Raw genomic sequence first — 25,107 nt, forward strand, 5'->3', positions numbered from 1 at the left:
TTAAGCACAAAAATTGGGTTGACATTCCAGTGTGGTACTGAAAGGGTGCTTTGTCAGACATGCTGCCTATTGGATGAGATGTTAAACTAAGTGAGACCTCTTCTGTCTGCTTGGGAGGGAATTAAAAATTTCACTGAGTAGAATTGTACAGATTCCCTCACTGGCAAATTTGCAGAAGGAGTGGGTGTATAGAATTCCTTATGTCGCCACCCATCTGACCTGTCTGCAATTTTCATGGGATGGGGGCGAGGTCTAATAAAGCTCGCACACTATCACTCCAACTGAGCCCGTTAAGTGGCCTGCTCAGGCTTCACAGGAACTAGGTGGAGATAGGGCACCTCCCTCTAGGGCCTTTTAAACCCTGATTCTCCTCGCCATAAAATCTCCACACTTATCTCATCCGGACTCTGGGACCTAGATTCTGGGGATAACTTGTAGTCCCAGTCCTGGCTACTGCTGCAACAGCCACTTCTGGGATTACAAAGCTGCTAGGCAATTGGGCAGAGGTTCTTTGAAATGAACTTCTGTCTGAGTGAGGGCGTGGAAGTTGGGTATCCAGAGCTTAATGCTCCTTAGAGTATAAAATGGTTGTGGGACCACTATGATTGGCAGGGATCAGCGTTCCCTGGTGAGTTTGGAAACTTTGCCATCTGAGAAATCCTTCTCCAGGGCAGTATTTCGCAGAACAAGGACGTTATCTCTAGTGTCCTGGCCGATCCTTAACCAATCAACATTCCAAATAAAGATCAGTTGGTCATTGTCACATTGCTGGCTGTGGGATCCTGCTGTGTGCAAACTGGCTGCTATGTTTCTTGCATTAGAACAGTAACTAAACTTCAAAAGTACTTCCTTGGCTGAAAAGCACTATGAGACATCTGGTGGTTGTGATAAGTGCTATACAAATGCAAGTTTTTTTTCTGTTGCTTTCCCTTTGCTTATTCTGAGTCTGTGATATAGTAACAATTTTACCAGACCATTGACTGTCATTGTGCACAAGATTTATTCTGTAGGGTGGGGTAGGCGGAAATCTGGGAAAAAGGCCTATTTAATTTCCATATTGTAATTATTGCTTTTTCTAACTCTCTGATTTGATTTATTGTCACATGTATTAGTATACAGTGAAAAGTATTATGTCCTGCGTGCTACACAGACAAAGCATACTGTTCACTGATAAGGAAAGGAGAGTGCAGAATGTAGTGTTATAGTAATAGCTTGGGTGTAGAGAAAGATCAACTTAATGCGTGCAACGTAGGTCCATTCAAAAGTCTGATGGCAGCAGGGAAGAAACTGTTCTTGAGTTGGGTGGAACATGATCTCAGGCTTTGGAGTTTTTTCTGCATTTTTGATATAATTTATGAGAGATATACTGCCATACAAGCACGTCTTACCATTAAAAGAAACACAGACTGGACACCTAATGGCTCAGTGAGTTTATCTGGTGAGTAGCTGAGGCAGGGAGGCCCGACACCTGCAGTCATTCATCCAATCATTTCCAGGAACCAGCAAGCCAGCCAGATCCATCACCAACCACTGAATCAGTCCCGATAGACAACTATCTCAATCTGCATAACAGGTTTGAGGTTCTTGCTTCCAGTGTGGACGAGGAAGAGGGAGGTGAGGTCGGTGAGCAAACTGCACGCAGTACAGTGATGCAGCAGGGCATAGGCAAGGAGAAGGTGAAAAGGAACGTAGTGGTAATTGGGGATAGTGGGGTTAAGGGTATTGACACTGTCCTTTGTCACAATGACAAAGTGCACAGAAGGGTGTGTTGTCTGCCTGGTGCTCGGGTCCAGGATGTCACATCTGGGCTGCAGAGGAACCTGGAGTGGGAGGGTGAGAATCCGGTCGTTGTGGTACATGTGGGTGCCAACGACGTAGGCAAAATGCGAACTGAGGATCTGGGGAGGGAGTATGATAAGCTGGGAATGGAATTAAAAAGTAGAACGACAAGGTGGTTATCTCTGGGCTACTGCCTGATCCAAGTGCAGACGGGCGTAGGGTTGATAGGATTAAGGAAGTGAATGGGTGGCTCAGGGATTGGTGTGGGAGGAATGGGTTTGAATTTATGGGGCATTGGCATCAGTATTGGGGTAGGTGGGACCTGTTCGGGTGGGATGGGATTGGTCTGAACCGTGCTGGGACCAGAGTCCTGGTGAATCGTGTAAAGAGGACTGTAGACAGGGCTTTAAACTAATTAGGGGGGGGGAGAGTGCGAGGGTAGGTGACATTACGAGGCCGAAAGTTAAGGAGATGGTACAGGTAAGGGAAGAGGCTGAGGATGTCCCAATAATAAAGGGAGTAGGGGGCGTGAGTATGGTTGGTGGCGTACCGGCAAATAGGGTCCAGGTGAAGGCTGGGATGAAGGCACTTTATCTGAATGCACGGAGCATTCGGAATAACGTGGATGAGCTGGTGGCGCAGATCAGCACAAATGTGATCTGGTGGCCATTACAGAGACGTGGCTGCAAGGTGACAGGGACTGGGAGCTGAATGTCCAGGGGTATCAAGTGTTTAGGAAGGATAGGCGGGAGGGAAAAGGGGGGCGTAGCTCTGCTGATTAAGGATAGCATCAGGGCGGAAGCAAGGGATGATATTGGAGCCAAAGAGCAGAAAGTGGAATCGTTGTGGGTGGAGATTAGGAACAGCAAAGGGAAGAAGACGCTGGTGGGTGTCGTCTATAGGCCCCCGAATAATGATCTGGAGGTGGGGCGGGCGGTTAACACGCAAATAAGTGCGGCGTGCAGAAATGGGACGGCCGTAATTATGGGGGATTTCAATCTACATATTGATTGGTCGACCCATGTTGGATGTGGTGGGCTCGAGGAGGAGTTCTTGGAATGCTGCCGGGATAGTTTCCTCGAACAGTGTGTGTTGGAGCCGACGAGGGAGCGAGCTATCTTGGATCAGGTATTATGTAATGAGGTGGGTAGAATTAGGGACCTTGCAGTGAAGGATCCTCTTGGGGAGAGTGATCATTGTATGGTGGAGTTTGTGGTGCAGATGGAGGAGGAGAAAGTGGGTTCCCGGATACGCGTCCTTTGTTTGAACAGAGGGGAGTACGGTAGGATGAGAGAAGAATTGGCAAATGTGGACTGGGGGAGCGCGTTGGAAGGTAGGTCTGCTGAGGAGCAGTGGAGGATCTTTAAGGAGATCTTTCTTGGTGCTCAGCAGAAATTTATTCTGATGGTCAAAAAGGACCGTAGGAGGAGAGGTAATAAGCCGTGGATAACGAAGGAGGTGAAGGAAAGTGTTAAATTAAAAGCGGAGGCGTTTAGGGTAGCTAAGAGTAGTGGGCGAGAAGAGGATTGGGAGAGGTTTAAATGTCAACAAAGATTGACAAAGAATTTGATAAAGAAGGGAAGGAGAAACTATGAAGCTGGGCTAGCGCTTAATATAAAAAAGGATAGCAAGAGTTTTTATAAATATATAAAAAGGAAGAGGCTGGCTAGTGTGAACGTTGGACCCTTAGAGGATGAGAAGGGGGACTTAGTGGTAGGGGATGGGGAAATGGTCTTGAATAACTTTTTTGTTTCGGTCTTCACGGAGGAGGATGTGAATACTTTGCCGGGTGTTAGAGATGGAAAGGTGGTAGGACTGGAGGGTCTCAACGACATTATTGTTACTAGAGAGGCGGTGCTCGACAGACTGGAGGGACTGATTGTGGACAAGTCCCCAGGACCAGATGGAATGCATCCGAGGGTTCTGAAAGAAATGGCGGAGGTGATAGTGGATGCCTTGGTGGTTATTTTCCAAACGTCACTGGATTCCGGGGAAGTGCCGGAAGATTGGAAAACGGCTAATGTTACGCCGTTGTTTAAGAAGGGTGCCAGGCAAAAGGCAGGGAATTATAGGCAGATGAGTTTAACGTCTGTTGTAGGTAAAATGTTAGAATCCGTCATCAAGGAGGAAATAGCGAGGCATCTTGAGGGGAATTGCTTGATAGAGCAGACGCAGCACGGTTTCGTTAAGGGGAAGTCGTGTCTGACAAATTTACTGGAGTTCTATGAGGATGTGTCTAGGGCAGTGGATAGAGGAGAGCCGGTGGATGTGGTCTTTCTGGATTTTCAGAAGGTGTTCGACAAGGTACCTCACAAGAGGTTATTGCAGAAGGTCAGGGGACATGGAGTTGGGGGTAGGGTGTTGGCGTGGATAGAGGATTGGTTGTCAAATAGGAGGCAGAGAGTGGGGGTCAATGGGTGTTATTCGGATTGGCGGACGGTGACTAGTGGAGTGTCCCAGGGGTCGGTGCTGGGGCCTCAGCTATTTACCATTTATATAGATGATCTGGAGGAGGGAACCGAGTGTGTGGTGTTGAAATTTGCTGATGACACCAAGATTGGTGGAACGGCAAATTGCGTGGACGGTGTGGAGAGTCTACAGAAGGATCTAGATAGGCTGGGCGAATGGGCCAGGAACTGGCAAATGGAATTTAATGTTGGCAAGTGCGAGGTGGTCCACTTTGGTAGGAATAATGGTAGGAAGGATTATTACTTACGTGGCGAAAAACTGCAGCAGGCGACGGTGCAGAGGGACCTCGGGGTCCTTGTGCATGAGTCGCAAAAACCCAGCTTGCAGGTGCAGCAGGTGGTCAGGAAGGCTAATGGGATGCTGGCCTTCATAGCGAGGGGAATTGAATATAAAAGTAGGGAGGTCTTGCCGCGGCTGTATAGGGCATTGGTGAGGCCGCAGCTGGAGTACTGTGTGCAGTGTTGGGCGCCGTACTTACGCAAGGATATTTTGGCCTTGGAGGGAGTGCAGAGGAGGTTTACTAGGCTGATGCCGGAGTTGAAGGGGTTGAGCTATGAGGAGAGGTTGAATAAACTAGGCTTGTACTCATTAGAGTTTAGAAGAATGAGGGGAGATCTCATTGAGACATATAAGATGATGAATGGGATGGATAGGATAGAGGTGGAGAGACTCTTCCCGCTCAGAAAGGACAGTAGGACTAGGGGGCACAGCCTCAAGATAAAGGGGGGGGCGGTTTAGAACGGAGTTGAGGAAGAACTTCTTCACTCAAAGGGTGGTGAATCTCTGGAATTCTCTGCCCGTTGAAGTGGTGGAGGCTACCTCGCTAAATATTTTTAAGACGCGGGTTGATGGGTTTTTGATAAGAGAGGGGATTAAGGGTTATGGGGAGAGGGCAGGAATGTGGAACTGAGCCACGACAGATCAGCCATGATCTTATTGAATGGCAGGGCAGGCTCGAAGGGCTAGATGGCCTACTCCTGCTCCTATTTCTTATGTTCTTATGTTCTTATCAGAGACTACCATCTGTGAGGAAGCTGAGAAGGATGAGGTGGAGGGATAATGAACCATAGTCACAAAGGTGTCATCACTGAGTTTGATTCAAGTTGTGTTTGAGCTATGGCAATGTCTGAAACCTGAGTGAAGAGGTTCAAACCACAGAACCATAGAATCCCTACAGTGCAAAAAAAGACCATCCCACCCATCGAGTCTGCACTGACGTGCCAAAAGAGCATCCCACTCGGGTCTCCCCTCCGTCCTATCCCCATAACCCATTTATTTAGCATGGTTAATCCACCTAACCTACACATCTTTGGAGTGTGAGGAAGATGGACATGGATCTGGGGGGGACAACTGTGTATTAAATGACTCTGGAGAGAAAAGGGAGGTTGGAGGTGGGTTGCTTGTAAGGCTAAAAGGTGCAAAGGGTGGATATCTCAAGGAGGGCATGATGGTGGCAACTGTGCAGGAGGGAGAGGATACCAAGGAAACCAATTAAAATGCCTGATTACAATTTACATCTTCTGATAAATATTCATTTTAATTGCCCCAATTTATGTCATTGGAGCAAATATTTCCTATTCAAATTATCACACTCCTACCATGCTGAAAGTACATGCTGAACCAGTGACCACAACATCTCCTCAGCATCATTACTGTATGATTGATTGCTGTGAGTACAAAATATTTAAAATCTTCTCGCCATTTTTGGTAGCATTTCCTCACCTTGTAGGTCATTGCACAAAAATACACGGAAACTTCTAATGACTCATATAAACTGAAATAAAACTTCTGGAAATGAACGAACGCAACAATTTCCCAAACAAATTTCCCAAAAAACTGAAACTGGTCACACGAACAATAAACTTGCTGGGAGAAAGTTCAAAGGGCAAACTGTCCTTGCTTACTGCCAATCCTTTGGGTCTCCAAGGTCTAATACTTTCCCTATTGGCTGCAGAGATCCTATGTGGGAAAAGTATGGAAAATCCACTAATTAGTCACTCCCAATGGGCATCTCCACTTTCAGGAGGTGTGGCTCAAGGCTTGTATCTGTTAATTGAACTCTGACATGTGGTCTTTTCCTGTGTAACACTTCACTGGAATCTGATGAAAGGGTCAAATTACCCCAATTAGCATGAAGTGTCTGGATGGATATAAGATGACAGTGTAAAATTACCTATAATTCTCTACAACTTGATAAAGTCACTTAGGGGGGTCAGACTATTTGCGAGTATCAGAAATGCCAGAAGAAAGCAAAATGGAATGCTTTCCTAAGGTTAAAGTCAAATAATTTACACTGCACCTTCATGTGTTACACTTGACCTCTAACTACTAGTGCCGCATTTAGGAGTATTCCATTTTCTTGTGCTGATATCCTTCATGCGGACAGTCCCAAAAATATAACCAATTAAGTCAGTGATTTCTCAGCATTAAGTTAATCTGCTGAGGTCCATAGCAAAGATGAGTGCAATTTGTGGGCAGATCTGTTAGTAATACATTTGACTAGTATCTTCCTTCAACAAAAGGGAAATGCAAGATAGGACAGGCTTTAAAAGCCTCAGCATAAGATGGCATCTTGGCTCTGTGGATCAAACTGTTAATAGCATGCCGAACTCAGACTAATGGTATTGACAGACCCCAGGTTTAATGTGTAGGACTTGTAAAGCCAGCTGCTGAGATGTGGCAAAGAGCAAATTTAGCAAGCCCGACCTGGGGCTGCCGCCTACTGCACGGGACCTAGGAATTAATGGCCTTTATATGGCACTTAACTCAACAGAAAAACAGCCTGTGAATGCAAGCACCAAATGCCACTTGGCTGAGACAGAGGTTGAATCCTCATTCAGTTCCAGTGTTCTCAAACTGAACTGTAATGAGTTGCAAACCATGAGGCAGGAACTGTGTCACCATCCAGACAAGAACAGAGAAAATGGGAAGAAAGATTCAGAGTAGAGGACTGAGACATTCTTAGTGGCTGGATACAACAGGCATTCTTGTGGCCACTTCCTCCACTCAAGGCGCCAAATGAACTGGAGTAGAAGAGGAGAAAAATTCCAAAGGTAATGGAAAAAATATTGCAAGTAAAAATAAGACAAGTTAAAAATCTTCACTCCATGTACCACCAATGCTGCATTAGGTTTTGTTCTGCACAGTCACACTGTCATCTACATTATTCATGAAGGCAACATTTTCTCTTCTCTGTAGGATATTCTCTAGTTACTGGGAGTTCACGTAAGGTCACATGCTAAAATGAAAGTGTCCCTTGGCCACTATATTTAGCATAAGAGATGGGAGGTGGAATGGAATAGTGTTTGTTAAATGTGCAGTAACACATTAGTACTCTACAGGGAGTCGGGGAGGAAGATTAGCTCCACTCACAAGGCTTCAGCATAGCAAAGCTGACCATGGGTCACCTCTTATCACTAATCTGCTGTCTGCGTAAGTCGTTTTTGATAAGTATGAATACAACTTTCTCTTCCAATCGATATGAAGAGCCTGCAAAATGAGATTCTCTAAAAGCTGCTCCACTGCTAATTCCTTAGTGGTTTCATTTATTAACTGGAAATGCAATTGGATATTAAAAGAATGCTCCTCGGTGACTGCACAGTCAAAACCTGGAGCTGCAGTGAAATAAATTAACACCAACAATTCGACTGGAGGTATATTTGAGCAATCGTACATTCTTTGCTAGTGCTGTAACATCACAAAAAGGAATTAGAAATAAATATTGTTCATGGGAAGTAACCAAAAACAGCAGAGTCTATACAGAAAGTTTTGTCAGATAGGAATGAGCTACAAGACGGTTGAAGGACTCTATTGTGAGATCATGTTACAACAGAGAAAATCAGCTAAATTTGCAAATCAAGACAACAGCACAGAGATGTTTGAATCCAACAGATTATTTGCACGTGCATATCTTTCTCTGAACAATTGTTTCATTTTATGTTAAAAAAAGATTTTCTTTTCCAATTCTGTCCAGCAGAACGACTCAGGTTTACAACACCAGAAGAAGTCATTTCACCATTGTGTCTTTGGTGTTTCATTGCTAGAACAGTCCAAAACTAATCCTGATGCCTATCTCACTCCCCAGAGCACCACCCACCTCCACTGTCAGTGCATTCCAGGCATCCCCCACCCTCTGCATGAAAACCTTTCCCCATATTGTCTCCCCTAAATTTACCCTTCTTGTAGTTTACCTTTCCACCCTGGGAAAAAGCCTGACTACTCACCCTATCAATGCCTCACATAATTTTGTAGACCTCTATCAAGTCACCCCTCAGCCTCTGACTTCCCAGTGAAAACAATGCGAATTTATCCAACCTTTCCTTGTACCTAAAACCCTTCAGGTAAGGCAGCACCCTGGTAAACCAACCTTCTTTACACCCTCTCCAAAGCATCCATGTCCTTCTGATAGTGTGGTGACCAGAACTGCAGGTGATATTTCAAATGTGGTCTAACTAAAGTCTTATAAAGCTGTTAAATAACTTGCCAACTTTTATACTTGTGCCCTGGGCGATGAAGGCAAGGGAAGAAATTCCAAAGTTTGTGGTCCAGGCAATCAGATGTATGGCTAATAGTGGAGTGATTAAAACTGGGGATGTACAGGAGAGTTGAACTGGAGGAGCGCAGATATCTCAGAAGGTTGTATAGCAGAACAGGTTACAGAGGTAACGAGGGACAAGACCATGGAGGGATTTGAAAACAAGAATGATCATTTTAAAGTCCAGGCACTGCCAGACTGTGGTCCAATGTATGTCAGTAAGCGCAGGGTGACAGGTGAACAGAATTTGGTGTCAGTTAGGATATGGGCAGCAGAGTTTCAGATGGGTTCCATGTTAATGGATGGAAGAAGGCTGGTCAGGAGAGTATTGGATTAGTCAATTTTAGTTTCTGCAGCACAAGACTTGAGATATGAATAGGTACTGGTAATATTATGGAGATGGAAGTTGGTGGCCTTGGTATTGGAGGGAATATGGGGTCGACAGCTCAGCTCCAGATTGCAAATAACTCTTTTGGCCTCAGGGATGACTAGAATGAATGATGAAGTCAATGATTCGGAAACTGAGTTCATGATGAGGGCTGAAGACAATGGCATTGGTCTTTATAATATTTAATTGGAGGAAATTTCTGCTCACCTAATAATGGATACCAAACGAGTAGCACAATAACTCAGAAATAGTAGAGGGATTGAGAGAGGTGGTAGTGAGGGAGATGTCTCTTTACAGTCCAATACTTTTTAGATGATGTCACTGAGGGACAGCATGTAGATGAACAACACAAAGGGACCAAGGATAATCTACAGGAGATTCCAGAGGGAACAGCAAGTGGGCAAGAAGAAAAGCCAGTGCATATGTCAAAGTTATGGAGCTTGCAACATTGAGTACAAAGTAGGAATATCTAATTATAACTTGTGTTGCAAAACACTTCCATATTAGCCCAGGTCAGTATTCAATTTAGTCCAATAAATTCCACCCATGGTCATTGTTTTCACATAATGCTTTTCATGCACTATCATTTATTTGTCATATTGCTCCAATCTGAATGTTCTGAGATCTCCAGCATCTAATTAGGACCAAGAAAAGTTTGGCAAAATTGTTGCTGCAGTCATTGGAAAAAATGTGCTTTACGGTGGCTTTACAGCAGCAGTGATTCATGTTTGATCTTTTTGAAAGGATGACTACACCATATTGCAGTTAAATCTGGGATTAGCATTATTATTGATTTTTAAAATTCATTCACAGAATGTGGATGTTGCTAGCTAGGCCACAAATTATTGTCGATTCCTAATTACCCTTCAGAAGGAGGTGGTGAGCCAGCTTCTGGTACTGCTACAGAGCGTGTGGTGCAGATACAGGCCCAGTACTTTAGGAAGATGCTCGAGGATTTTGATCCCACTACAGTAAAGGAACAACAATATATTTTTATGTCATAAAAATCACTTTGTGACTTGAAAGGCGACACACAAGCAAATGAGATGGTCATGAAGCAGGTTGCTTTGACCTGGATGTTAAGATTCTTTTGTGTGATTGGGGTTGAACTCATCAGGCAAGTGGAGAATGTTCCATCACACTCCTGATTTGTGCAATGTAGAGATTTGGAACATGCTTTGTTGAGTTAGGAGGTGGAGGACATGGAAAGTGCTTCAGTCTTCACAACCCCTTTCAAACAAGAGGTGTCCCGACATGAAGGGAAGATAAGGTCTGCAAGTGACCGTCTCCACAAAATGGCATTTCTGGGACCCCCACCCCTGCCCCCGAGTTGAATATGCATGTGTCTCCCGAGTCCTCTCTGGTGCCCCCTGAGCAGTGCACACTGTGGACGGTGCTGGCTGCCTGAGTGCTCAGCTCCGAACTCCCCCTCAGAGGTGAAGCTGCCAGATTCATGCTTATGTAGAGCTGTTGTAAAAGGTATTGGCACGCGTCATGCGGTCCCGCTGAATATCCGATGAGGGGAAGGAAGTATTGAAGAGAGTGTTCATTAATGACATGCCAATATATTAAAATGATTTTTCTGCAGCCTTGCAGCATGTTTCATGCTACTCAGCTGGTGAGGGGCTGGGAAGATCAGAAACTCACTGCCACGAATCGCACTTTCCGAATTTTGAGCGCGTGCCGCCACTCTGGCAGATGGAGGGTGGGGGCTCAAATTGTGCAGTCATCAGCAAACATCCCCATTTCTGACTTTATGATGGAAGGAAGGTATTGATGAAGCAGCTGAAGATGGTTGGGCCTAGGAGACTACCCTGAGGAACTCCTGTCGCAATGTCCTGGGGCTGAGATGTTTGGCTTCGAATAACAATTTTTTTTGTGGTAAGTGCATCTCCAGCCAGTGCAGATTTTTCTGTCTGATTCCCATTGACTTCAATTTTGCCAGAGTTCCTCAATGGAATACTCAGTCAAATGCTGCCTTGATTTCAAGGAAAGTCACTTGCGTTTCACCTTCCCTTACTCAGTAACTTCATTTTTAACTGCTCTTCTGTGTCTTCTTTTCTCTGTCACTCAGCTGTTAGGCATTATAGAGTCTTCCCCGGGTGGTGGTACTGCTTAAATCAATAGTGTCGTAATGAATTTTGATTCAAAGAGAAGCTTTGCAGAGTGGAAGAATTTCCATTCATTGTTTTTTTTTGCTGTCACCCATTTTCCCACCTTTCCCCAAAATGGCTGGCTCCACAAATGTGAGTTTTGCCATTTTGAAGCTCAATTGAGAATCAGATATAAAAACAGAAAGTGCTGGAAAAACTCAGCCGGTCTGGCAGCATCAGTGGGGGAAGAAATAGCGTTAATGTTTCAAATCCTTGTGACTCTTCAATGAATCAATCATTCTCACTTTTGCCTTGCTCCTGCAACGTCAACCTCAAAGCAACCAGAAAAGAGATGTGAGTCCACCAGATCAGTAACCATTAATTCTGATAGATATGAACGTATTTCTCCTGACAGAATTCATGGATACATTTTGTCACTGGATTTATTTCCAAACTTAAATCTTGCAATCCTTCGAGGGAACAGGCAAGTGTTGAAGCATGTTTGTCACCAATTTCCAAACACAGTTTGTTTAGTCCTACAAGACAGATGATGTGTCTTTCATCACCTCCTCTGCTAAAGAAGCATTACACACAATGTGACAGCTTTTACACAGGAATGTGCATCAAAGCTGAAGCTCCAGTCCTTAGCTTCTCTGACTTGAGCAGCTGAGAACGCACGCGTGTGTGCCTGTGTGTGATTTTCTTCCTTGGTGGGGGCACTTGGCTGACATTTCACTTTTAAAGATTCTAGTGCAGGAATTGGTAAGAAGCTCTGTGCCAAGAGACGCTGGGAATTCTGGCAATATCCTCATGCTTTTCTACCCATTAATTTTAATGGGCAAAACATCATGGGGCAACTCGCCCAGTTTCCTGAGTTTGACTCCAATGTGCATTTTTTTTAACATATAGGTGTCAACTTTGGCTCACTGATCTTTCTCATTCCAAAAATTTGAGCACAAATTCTGCAGATGAGACTACAGCGTGGTACTGCACTGCCATTGGTGCTGACTCTTGAATGAGAAACCAATGTTTGCCTGTTTTGATAGATATCAAAAGATCAGACAGCTTTATCTATCTGAAACAGAGCTGCAGAGTTCTGATGTCCGGGCAACATCCCTTCCTCAACCAATGGGGAAAAAAAAATCTGGTTATGCAGCATGGTGGCACTGGTCATGCAGTAGGGTAGCACAGTGATTAGCATGCTGCCTCACAGCACGAGGGACCAGGTTCAATTCCAGCCTTGAGTCACTGTCTGTGGAGTTTGCACCTTCTCCCCCGTGTCTGCATGGATTTCCTCCGAGTGCTCCGGTTTTCTCCCACATTCTGAAAGACATGCTGGTAAGGTGCATTGATCCAAACAGGCGCCGGATTGTATCGACTAGGAAAATTTCACAGTAACTTCGTCGCAGTGTTAATGTAAGCCTTACTTGTGACGAATAAATAAATAAACTTTAAAACTTATGGTTGGAACAGATTCGATCGGCTGAATGGCCTCCTTCTGCATTGTAGGATTCTATGATTTCTTTGCTCTTGCTGTGTGCAGTCTGGTTATTGCCTTTCCCTATAATACAATAGAATTTACACTTCAAATGTACTTCATTGGTGGAATCCCCACAATGCCCAAAGAAATAAATCAATGGACATGATTTTTTAATGATTTTACTGTAACAAACAAACTAAAATCAACCTAGATCAAGTATTCATTAACAGGCGACTGATACATCAATCTAAGCAAAAAAGTGCACATTGCAATAACTAGCGCAATCAAAACATGCCTTACAAAATGCTTTTATTCTATAACAAGCCTCTGGCAGATATGTAGCATTAATGGGACAGTAATGCGGTCACTTTAGCTGTCCAGCTGCCACACAAGGTGTCCAATTTCCTTTGACAATCATTCCACTCTGCCTGAGTCTTACAGATCCAATTATCACATGTAAGGCCCAGATCAATAAAACCTCCTCTCCCTCAGATCGCAACAGTCCTGATGATCCAAAATTCCAGAAATGTCATTATTTAACCCCTTTAAACTGGTTAGTTGACTCTGCTAAAACTATTAACAGCTTTACTTCTACCTGTGATAACTTCCTACAGTAGACTGAAGATCTCACCTCAAAGAGTTACTATTTAAGTTTTTCACCTCATGGCAGCCTGATATCACATGGGCACTTCTTAAAATGGAGGTATTCGCCCAGAATTCTTGTTATGCATTCCTTTCCAAAATTCACTGCTTGAGGTAAAGGTACATTTTAAAATCTAGGCCAGGATTTTAAGACCTCCTCCCACCTGACTGGATAATATGATTCCACTGAAGTAAACGGCAGTTTAAATGGCCCACTGCAAGGTGGGGGTGGGGGGGGGGCACATTCCATGCAAGGGCTGTAAATCCTGGCCCTAATCATCTTGCAAAATTCATTTGGAAAATCCTGAGGATACGAAAGGTGCCTTTCTTTAAAAATAAACACAATAAGTTTGGAAGTGAGATGCAAAGTTTGCTAATACAGTACTGGTAATCATTTTCCAATTGTAATGGCTGAATTTGAGCAACAAAAATCTCCTATTGTAGCTTTTAGTCAATGTTTGTGCAATTTCCTTTCTTCTGTTTCTCCCCATGGAAATCACTTGTCACTGAACACACTTTCACCTGGGACAGTGGGATTGTTCAGTCAGAAACTTCACTCCAACCATCAGGACTGCTCTCTCTCATCAATCAGCGGAGAATATATCAAAGTATCCAATTAAGACAACCAAATTACAAGTTAGGTCAGGATGAGAATGGTCATTTGACCATTCTAACTCATTCATCCAAAAAGGAACCTACTTTCCTTCACTTCATATTACTTAAGTAATTTCAAGGTTCTTGCCTTCATTAATTGACCCAAATGTCTACTCCACATATTAATGGTTCTTTGTGTGAATGTCTGCATTTTGACAATGCCAACCTTTGCTCTCTTGTTCTTCTGTCACAGTTTTATGTAATGTAGGCTCTAGGATTTATGTTTTATTAGCATATGAAGTCTACCTTAATCATCTCTTTTCAAGTTTACGATTTTCCAGTTTTTCCTCATAATTCAGTCGAATGACAATAGAAGCAGTCTTCTGGCCCTGCTCTGCACAGGATTTGAAGCTTGAATTACTGCTATTTTAGGAAGGAGAGCGATTTAAAAGCTCGTGTCCTCTGGATGTACTGGTAGATATAATGCCTGAAACTGTCTTATCACGTGTCTAGCGTCCCAGTGATCAGAAGTGGACACAGCCCTTCAGGTGTCAGTTAACAAGAGAATGATAGAGTTTGAACAGGAAGCCATTTTGCTGTACACTGTGACAAATCCAATTGGGAGTACTTGGAATTAAGGCGTTTCTGGACTTCAAAATTTACTGCATAATAAAAATGACATTAGAATGGCAAACCACAAGTATGAGAGCTGGATATAAATATATACCTGAGACATAAAACATGTCAAAACTAGCATGGTGATGCAAAAGTACATATTTTCAAATCATTCATAGTATAATTTGAAAATACTGGAGTTATCTCAAGTGCTCTTTACCCTCTGCACCAAATGCTACCCCTCAAGAACAAAAGGTGGAATCTTAAGTGTCAGGACCTGATTGAAAACTGGTTTGTTTCTCCCCAGAGAAACAGACAGGTTCGCTCTCCAAATCAAATGACACTTTGTCAAAAGAAAAGGGAATGTATTTCAAGCTGCCATTTTGAGGGGCGGGGCCTAAACACAGCAGTAAAGCCAGCAACAATCAGATTGGAGGACCATTTGTAAAGTGTGCCACGATCAGACCAACAAATAACCTCCCCTCACTCCACCCCACCGCAGAGGTTTCAGGGGCACCTCCCCCGTTCCCCCTGTGATCAACACCGGCATATCTCTTTGATTAATGCCAGCATCTCTTGGTACTGTGCCAACCTGACAATGTCAACCTGTGCCAGAGGGCAGTACTGGGGCAGTGCCAAGGCACTGCTAGGCTATGTTCCTCTCCCCTGGGGGGCTATACTCACATTTATGCCCTGGGAGGGGTGGGTGTGGAATCCCCATGGCATGTTCATGGATGAACAAATAATGAAAACAAACTGTAAAGTAAACACCTAATTAATAAGCAACCAGCAGGGATGCAAAAGAGGAATCTCCGATCAACAGTCACCTTGACGAGGTAGAAAGGGTCGAGAGCTTCAAGTTTTTAAGTGTCCAGATCACCAACACCTGTCCTGGTCCCCCATGCCGACACTATAGTTAAGAAAGCCCACCAATGCCTCTATCTTCTCAGAAGTCTAAGGAAACTTGGCATGTCAGCTACAACCCTCACCAACTTTTACAGATGCACTATAGAAAGCATTCCTTCTGGTTGTAACACAGCTTGGTATGGCTCCTGCTCTGCCCAAGACCGCAAGGAACTACAAAAGGTCGTGAATGTAGCCCAAACCATCACGCAAATCAGCCTCCCATCCATTGACTCTATTTGCACTTCTGGCTGCCTCGGCAAAGCAGCCAGCATAATTAAGGACTCCATACACCCCAGACATTCTCTCTTTCATCTTCTTCCTTTTGGGAAAAGATACAAAAGTCGGAGGTCGTGTACCAACGATTCAAGGACAGCTTCTTCTCTGCTGCTGTCAGACTTTTGAATGGACTTATCTTGCATTAAGTTGATCTTTCTCTATATTCTAGCTATAACTGTAACACTACATTCTACACTCTCTCGTTTCCTTCTCTATGAACGGTATGCTTTGCCTGTATAGTGCGCAAGAAACAATACTTTTCACTGTATGTTAATACATGTGACAATAATAAACCAAATCAAATCAAATGACCATTTTTTGTGATTCAAGCAACATCCCAGTTTTATATTCTAAAAGCAGCCAGTGAACGTCACTGCAGGAACTATCCTTAGTCCAACCTTAGTTCAACTGCTTCATCCCCACCATCCCCCAATCACTATGTCCGGAATGGGCTGTGTGCTGATGATAGCTCTATGTTCAGCTTTTCTTTTTGGTAATGAAACAGTTCATGCTGCAGAATGACTTGAGCGACATCCAGGCTTGGGTTAAAAACTGTTAGTGAATATTCACACTACCGAAGTGCCAAATAATGCTACTTCCATCTCCAACAGAAAAACAAACCAAACTGAGCTTCAATTGCACCATCACTGACAAATCTAACAACAGGAATATTGTGAGGGTCACCACTGATTAGAAAATTGGTGGATTAGCCATCTTACCAACATGACTGCAAGAACAAGGTAGAAGCAGTATCCTTCGAAGAGTGGCTGATCACTTGCCCAGATCGCTGCTTTTGCGAACACATTCAAGAAGCTCGCCGCTTTCTGGAAAGAATCAGTCTGTCCGTCTGGCTGTCTAGACAATGCATTCAGTGTCCACCCCACTCTAGCCCTGACACACTCTTACTGCATAAAGTACCATCTACAGAAGTTAAATGCAGCAACCCTCTACATTTATCTCACAGCACATCCAGCCCTGCGGTATATACAAGGGAGTCTGCACCGAACACAATCCCACCCAGGCCCTACCCCCATATTCCTACATACTATACCCACTAATCCCTTTAACCTACGCATCCCTGGACATTAAGGGGCAACTTCTTAGCATGGCCAATCAACCTAACGTGCACATCTTTGGACTGTGGGAGGAAACCGGAGTACCCGGAGGAAACCCACACAGACACGAGGAGAATGTGCAAACTCCACACAGACAGTGACCCGAGCTGGGAATCCAACCCAGGACCCTGGAGCTGTGAAGCAGCAGTGCTAACTACTAAATTATCATAGAATCCCTACAGTGCAGAAGAAGCATTCGTCCCATCGAGTCTCTGACAGAGTATCTTACCCAGGCCCTCTTCCCTCCCTAACTAATCTAATCTAACCGTCACATCTTGGGATACTAAAGAGCAATTTAGCATGGCCAATCCACCTAACCCACACTTTGGACTGTGGGAGGAAACTGGCACACCCGGAGGAAATCCACACAGACACGGGGAGAATGTGTGAACTCCACACTGATAGTCACCCAAGGTCAGAATTGAACCCAGATTCCTGGAGTTTTTCTATGTTCTATGTTCTAGAAGGTGGTGATGGTGAGGTGAGCTAGCCTCTTGAACCAGTGTAGTCAATAGTAGCAGTTAGTTACAACTGCATGGTTCACCAAGCCATTTGAAGTGTCAACACGAGTCTGTAGTCACATACAGACAAGACTATGATATAAAGTTTCTTTCCATAAAGGACATGCTCAAACCAGTTGGTTCCTTACAACAATCTAGTCAGTTGATGGTTACCAATACCAACTGTTGTTTCCCCAATTGATATAATTTAACTTAATTTTAATTAAATTTCCCTATCTTCCTGATGGGATTTGAACTCATTTCTCCAGACTGTTTACTAGTCCAACAAGATATGGGTGTGCTGTTACCCTAGCACACCCATAAGTGAAGGCAGAACTTCAGATACATGTGCTTAATGCACTCTTCATGTGTCTCAAACAAGCATTATCATGCTTAAACTATACGTCACTCACAGGAACTTGGTACAGATAAACTAAGTGTTCATACATGAAGTTCACAAGGAGTTCTATCTTGTCTTTTTAAAAACAGGAAATGTTTCCATTAAAATGTGTGTAAAGACAAGGAGCATTCAAAAGACATTATTATGCAGAATGGATTTTTGATGGCTTCACAATCCAGCCATTATCTATCTGCTAAAGGTCATCATGGTAAGGTATATGGCTCAGACTGTGTGCAGTTTGCTTCAATTAAGCGTAAATATTTAATGAGATCCAGTTAAACAGTATTATAACTTCAGTGCATTTTGAAAACTGTTGCTTTACTGTAAATGTTTTAGTACTGTATTAAAAATGTATTATCACTTTCATAGTGTATTAACTGTATATTTTAGATGTTTTAAATTGCATAGCATTGGAGGATCTCCTTCAAGGGCACAGTTACAAGAAATTGTTTTAATCTCTGACATTTGGTTGGAATTTTTCCTCATTTTTCCATCTAAATGTTATGCAAATTCTGGACTTTTATGCAGTGAAATCATTGCTTTGCAATGTACGTATTTTATCAGTTGGATTATTAATAAGAAAGACGAAACTTACATTAACCCTTTTAGTACTCCAATAAATTAGTCTAATCCAAAACTGTATTATATGTAACAAAATACGTAGTCTCATTCTAAACTTCTGAAATTAACTAATCCACAATATTTCTTTCTCTTGTGAGAAAATGATACTCGAGTTGTATAGAGATCTTTGTCAAGAGTCCATCTGGAACACTGCTTTCAGTTTTGGAAACTGAGCCTCAAGAAGGATATATTACCCATTGGGATATCAAGTCTTGAGGTCAATTTATATAAACGTGAGTTTAGAACAATGGGGGATAATGTAATTGAAGTCTTTGTAGATACAGGGAAACTATTTCTTCTGAAATCCAGAACCAGCTAGGCATTTAGGATTGAAAACTGGAAGTACTTTTTAAAAAATATTTTTATTGAAGATTTTTCAGTTTTTACAAAAAGTGCAACAAAATCTCAGTACTGCAAGATCATTTTCAAACAAGTACATGGAGTAAGAGACAGATTTTTTTAGATCAACAGACTTGGTTTGGATTATTCATTGTATCCAGTGCCTCAGTAATGAAAGGATATATTGAAGGATGGGGTGATATCAGAATACAGTCACAATTGATTAGCGGTGCTCACAGGATAATAGCAACAGAACCTATGTCTTTAGGTAATCACTGCCATTCCTTATTCAACCATAAAAAATACAGGATATTAGCACAAGTAAAGTAACGGTTAAGCCACCAAGGATTTTCGTCCAATACTTGGCTATGCACCAAAGAATGCTTCCCCCATCCCCAGCCACCTTTGAAGCGCCAATGATAAAATACATCTTTTCCCAGGATATATAATCTGTCTGTATCAGAACAGAAGTTAATCAGAGATTTTATAATCCCAAAACAACTGAAATACAAACAAATATGCAAGCCCAGTGGGTTCCAGAGAGCTTTACTCACCTGTTTGAGAACTCGTAGGACCCTACCAGTACCTCCTTATTAAACCACTTGCTCACCTTTCTGCAATGGCACTATTCTTTCTAATCATTATTGTAATCAATGATATCTGGTGGAAAGGTCCCTCACTATATATACCACGATTACAAGACAAGAAAATGGATAAAAATCGCACTGTTCTTGTACCATACAACCTACACAACACACTCCTCAGAAACGAGAAGTACATTACGGGATGCATTCCATTAAGGATGAATGGATGTCCCTAGATTCACCAAGATATCTGGATAACAAGGAAAAATTCGCCACCTTGTTCATTCACAAGATTGCCCCAATCAATGTGCTAAATCACATAACAGGAACAATTAAGAGATCAAATTACAGGGGATACATTCAAGGATTGAAGAGGAACACACGATAACAGATGACAAATGTCTCAGTGCTCACATATCATCCATGTTGTCAGGATAAAAGACAATTGCTGAAAACTTCAGAGATACTGAAACCTTCATCCATGTCTTCACCACTTTGAAGATTAAAACATCTGGTTGTCAATCTCTCTGCTTCCAACTTTCATGAACTTCAACGAATACAAAAATGCATGGTCTGTGCCTGATTCCTCACAAAGTTACACGTGCCCATTGAACCTGGCCTTTCCAACTTCCATTAGCATTTCAGCGAATTCCTTCATGGATTCCATTCATATATTTTGGGTGGTCATCTCTTGAGCACTCCTCGACTTCGACTTGGTATTATTGCTCCTTGCCCAGTTCAACTACTCAATCAAAGGAAGCTTATCAGTCACTGCTTTGTCTGGACTATCATCCAAAATGGCTGAACCTTGTCCCATCTGTCCTGGATTCTTAGATGACCTCAAAGTTTGACATGTCTTTTGTTGCTTGAAACTTTTTCCTCGTGTGGTTTGCTGTCCACTTTTATCCACATTGTTAATATTCTGAAAGCCTTGTGCTATGTAAGAGCACAATACAAGAGTAGCTATACAAAGGTACTTCTGGGAGTACAGTGATCCTAACTCTTTGAACCATGGTTTTAAAGTTTTAGAGTTGTAGTACCATCTCTCTTAGAGTTCAGCAGCTGTTCTCATACTTGCAGACTTGTGTCCCCTGCAGTTCAAAAGTTGCACACTGTTTTTATAGTTTGGCCTTGCAGAGGTGTAATATAATACTTCTGTAATCTACACACCAGACATAAGATAGCCTTGTACATACTAGTCAATTCTCTACAAAGTAGTAGATAATATTATATAGTCTAGAGATGCACAAACTACTTTATTTATAAATAAATAGCAGTCGATGCAAGAGCATGAGGTACCCTTGGCAAAACTCCAGACACCGCCTCCAACAAACCACCACCACCACCACCAACTGAAATTCCCCAGCCCCCAACTCACATGGTGTAATACTTAGGCTCAAAGTTTCTAGTTTTTCCAAGGGAAAGGCAGCTCAGCATTGGCCGCCAGTGGGATCTTTCTGTCCCGCGGAAGTCTGGTATTTTGCATGGCATGCCTGTCCCTGCCACCGAGGAACCCTGCGGTAGGGGTCAACTTCAGATCCCACCCTATATGTAACTGCAACAGTACTAGATTATAAAGGTGGCATGGTGGTTAGCACTGCTGCCTCGCAGCGCCAGGGATCTGGGTTCAGTTCTGGCTTGGGTCACTGTCTGTTGGAGTCTACACCTTCTCCCATGTCTGCATGGATTTCCTTCGGGTGCTCCAGTTTCTTCCCACAGTCCCACGATGTGTGAGTTAGGTGGATTGGTCGTGAATGGGATTGTGGTCGGTGCAGACTTGATGGGCCGAATAGGCTGATGGGTCAAATATTCTCATGAATAGTCTGTTCAGTTTGCAGCCAACTCTCCATATTTTGCCGCAGTTCTAATCTGCCTTGCGGTTGCATTGACCCTGATAAATAGTAATACCAAAAACCAACAATAAATTTATCACAGGTATATATTGCCCTTAGGAAGAATGGGCTTTTAATTTCAGTTGAACTGATTATCCAGAATGTGCGGTAAATTATATTCATATTCACTTTAAAGGCTCAAACCTTGAAACCCGTTCTTCAACAAAATTCATCATTGATAGTGCATGAGAAAATCTCCTTTGCCGGGTGGAAGTTCCTGCTTTTAATCTCGTAGGTGGCAGAACCACCTCTGAGAACTAAGAGATTTTGGATTTTACAAAAACAAATCAAATAGTCCAATTAAACAAAACAAGCAAAATAAAATGCTTAATATCAATTGTGAGATACAAAGGACTTTGCATTACTGCATCAAAGATGCATGTTTTTAGAATGGAACAAATCTGTTCTTTAGATCTGTTAATTAAATCAACAGAACAATCTAATCTAAAAGCAAAGACATAACATGAACATTAAAGCCAAGGAAGCATTCAAAACTCTCGTCATAAAAAGTCTTTCTCACATGATTTATGCCCACAGCAAGTTCAGAGTGCAGGAGAAGATTAATGGCTGTTTTATCAATTCTCCTCCCAGTTTTGAATTTGGATCCTGGTGGCTTTGTGCTTTTGTTAGTTTTTTCATGCTGACAATGTGCACCATTTTACTTTTTCTCTGATATTTTCTCTCGTCCTCTCCTCTCCTGAAGGTTCATGCTGGGAGATTGCAATGAAGGGACTGGCAATCCTCTCTTCTGACTGGAGTAGCAATTTATCCCTATGACAAAGCAGTAAGTGCTGCCAATCTGTGTAATTAGTTGGGATGGAAGTCCTAATCATGATGTTCAGATACACTGACCTCCTAGCTAAGAAAAAGCGAAGAAATTACAGATCTGTTGGTTAAAATTTTTCCAAAACTTTCTAATTTCAGGAGCTGTGCTTTTTGAATTGGGATTTGCAAATGCCCCTACATTATTCAAGAAAGGAAGGAGAAAATAGTGAACTACAGGATCCATCAGTTTAGTGTAATTTGTGAGGATGTTGGTGGAATGTGTCATCAGAGTGACTCAGTACATTGACAATTTTTTATTGAGCAAGGTGTGTCAACGTAGATTGTGAAGGGTAGGTCATGTCTGATTAATCTAGTTCCATTTTTTGAGATCACTATCATTCTGGATAGTAGAGTGTGGATTGATATTGTCTATAAGGGTTTCTAATAAGGTTCCACGCAAGGGATTATTTGCAAAAATAGAAGTAAATGGTATTGGAGGCAACCTTGTGATGTGAGTCGGTAACTGGTTGATAGAAAGAATGGAGAGAAAGGCACTGTTCCATGATTGATAAGATGTTTCATATACTTCGTTAGTTATACTAATGACCAGCAAGGAGGATCAGAGAGCTGTATATCCAGGTTTAGGGACACTGCAAGATGTATAATGCTCAAAGCTCTTCCCCATCCCACAAAATCATTCTGTCCATGACTGGCTGCCAGTTTTCTACGCTCCGCTCAATCAGCACGAATCATAGTGGTGCAGAAAGAGGCCATCCAGCCCATCGAGTCTGCACCACCTCTGCGAAGGAGCATCCCAGCCAGATACCTCCTCTCTGTCCTATCTCTGTACCCCCTGCACTAATCCACCTAACCTTAACATTAAGGACAATTTAACACAGCCAATCCACCTAACTGGCACATCTTTTGATATGGGAGGAAACCGGAGCACCTGGAGGAAACCCACACAGACACGAGGAGAATGTATAAATTTCACAGTCATCCAAGGCCAGAATTGATCCCAGGTCCCTGGCTCTGTAAGACAGCAGTCCTCTCTTTCTCTCTCCTTCATGCTATTGTAAATACTATAGCTTATAGCTTCTGTGCTGAAGGAGTGGGATAACAAGTCGCACTTCAGATCACTAGATAAAGGGGAGGCGGTTTAGAACGGAGTTGAGGAGGAACTTCTTCACTCAAAGGGTGGTGAATCTCTGGAATTCTCTGCCCGTTGAAGTGGTGGAGGCTGCCTCGCTAAATATTTTTAAGAAGCGGGTTGATGGGTTCTTGATAAGAGAGGGGATTAAGGGTTATGGGGAGAGGGCGGGAAAGTGGAACTGAGCCACGACAGATCAGCCATGATCTTATTGAATGACGGGGCAGGCTCGAAGGGCTAGATGGCCTACTCCTGCTCCTATTTCTTATGTTCTTATGATCCTGTCCCAAATCTCAGGACTGGGGCCATTTAAATATTAACAGTGGTGGCCCATTCTGCAGTTGAGAACTGAGAGAGTCTGTGACTCAGATTAGGCTGAAGAAAGAAGCACCAATGTCTTTAATTTTTCTTGGAAGTCCTCTCTGATTTTATCTATTGACCCAAGGCCTCAATCAGGGACAAGTCAAACAGGGACGGCCAACAGGCTTGTTTCTTTATTTTCCCAGCACAAACTTTACCTCTTTGTTCAAAGTGTCACTCAGATTGGCTAAAGGTCAATAATATATTTAAACAAACAGGAGACCAGAAATGTCAGTGTGTCACCTTCTCTGTTAGCTGCACATTTAGTTTCTTGAAACTTTTACTCACCAGCCTTTTGATGACTCGAAGTAAAAGCTTCTGATGTTTTGGATCCTTCCTACATTTCAGTGCTTCTGCAAAAGAGTCCACACTTTCTGGGGATAGACTGTCTTGGTCTTCACCACCGTATAGCTGAACCATGAGTGATAGGGAATGCAGTGAACGCTCATGCACATCTGGGTCATCACTGGAGAGCTAGAGGTTAACAAACATTGGTTATAAAGATAGGTAAGTAACATGTTACACTCTACTTTGAATCTGAGGCCTTGTATTCATCAATTTCTCCTGAATCAAAGAATCCCATTTCAAAATCCATTAGTCAGCCATGTTCAAAATACAGATACAAATTAGGTAACATGAAAATTTTGCCCCCTTCTGCTCCTGCCAACATCTCTCTTCAACTCAATATCAGACAGTAATGCTTCTGTACTGGATTTCATTAGCAGATTGAATAGCCTTGAAAAATTAAGTCATGTGTGAAAAGTTTAAACATATACTGGAAGTTGAATGGGCGTTGCATCAAATAAGGCAAGGTTGCCAAAGCAGATCCTGTATACACCTTGCTAGCCGCTTTGCCTTATGTGAATTGGCCAGAGTTGAATCCAGAAGGCTATTATTTAAAAAGTTATCCATGGTCTTCCAACACTTACTATTACATTCATCATTCATAGTACCTGGTTAGAAAATTTAGGCGTCATTTTGTGTGCTACCGAACTTCATAATCTAGAACATTTTTTAAAGTCATTCACGGGACGTGGGCGTCACTAGCCAGGCCAGTACTTATTGTCCATCCCTAACTGCCCTTGAGAAAATGTTGGTGAGCTGCCTTCTTGAACCACTGCGCCATCAAGTTAATTGCTGCTCTGTGCTGGACTCAGACAGGATGTGGAGATGCCGGCGTTGGACTGGGGTAAACACAGTAAGAAGTCTCACAACATCAGGTTAAAGTCCAATCAGTTTACTTGATAGTAAACCCACAAACCACAGATAGTGCGACATGAACCCAAGGTCCCGGTTAAGGCCATCCTCATGTGTGCGGAACTTGGCTAGCAGTCTCTGCTCAGTAACTCTGCGTTGTTGTGTTGTGAAGGCCATCTTGGAGAACGTTTACTGGAAGATCAGAGGCCGAATGCCCATGACTGCAGAAGTGTTCGCCAACAGGAAGGGAACAGTCTTGCCTGATGATTGTCGAGCGATGTTCATTCATCCGTTGTCGTAGCGTCTGCATGGTCTCCCCAATGTACCATGCTTTGGGACATCCTTTCCTGCAGCGTATTAGGTAGACAACGTTGGTCAAGTTCCCTCCGGGTGCTCCGGTTTACTCCC

At 42.9% G+C, this 25,107-nt stretch overlaps 1 protein-coding gene across 3 annotated transcripts in view; it reads right to left on the reverse strand.

Annotated features, from left to right (window-relative positions):
- Positions 1 to 25,107, reverse strand: part of ulk4 (unc-51 like kinase 4) — a 390,892-nt gene that overhangs the window by 47,173 nt on the left and 318,612 nt on the right. For all 3 annotated transcript variants that reach the window (XM_080201895.1, XM_080201896.1, XM_080201897.1), the window contains exon 35: positions 23,791 to 23,976. In XM_080201895.1, coding sequence (XP_080058021.1) covers positions 23,791 to 23,976 — 186 coding nt within the window. The remainder of the gene's footprint in view (positions 1 to 23,790; positions 23,977 to 25,107) is intronic.

Source organism: Carcharhinus amblyrhynchos, chromosome 2, assembly GCF_965287045.1.
Source record: "Carcharhinus amblyrhynchos chromosome 2, sCarAmb.v2.hapA, whole genome shotgun sequence".
Classification (NCBI taxonomy): domain Eukaryota; kingdom Metazoa; phylum Chordata; class Chondrichthyes; order Carcharhiniformes; family Carcharhinidae; genus Carcharhinus; species Carcharhinus amblyrhynchos.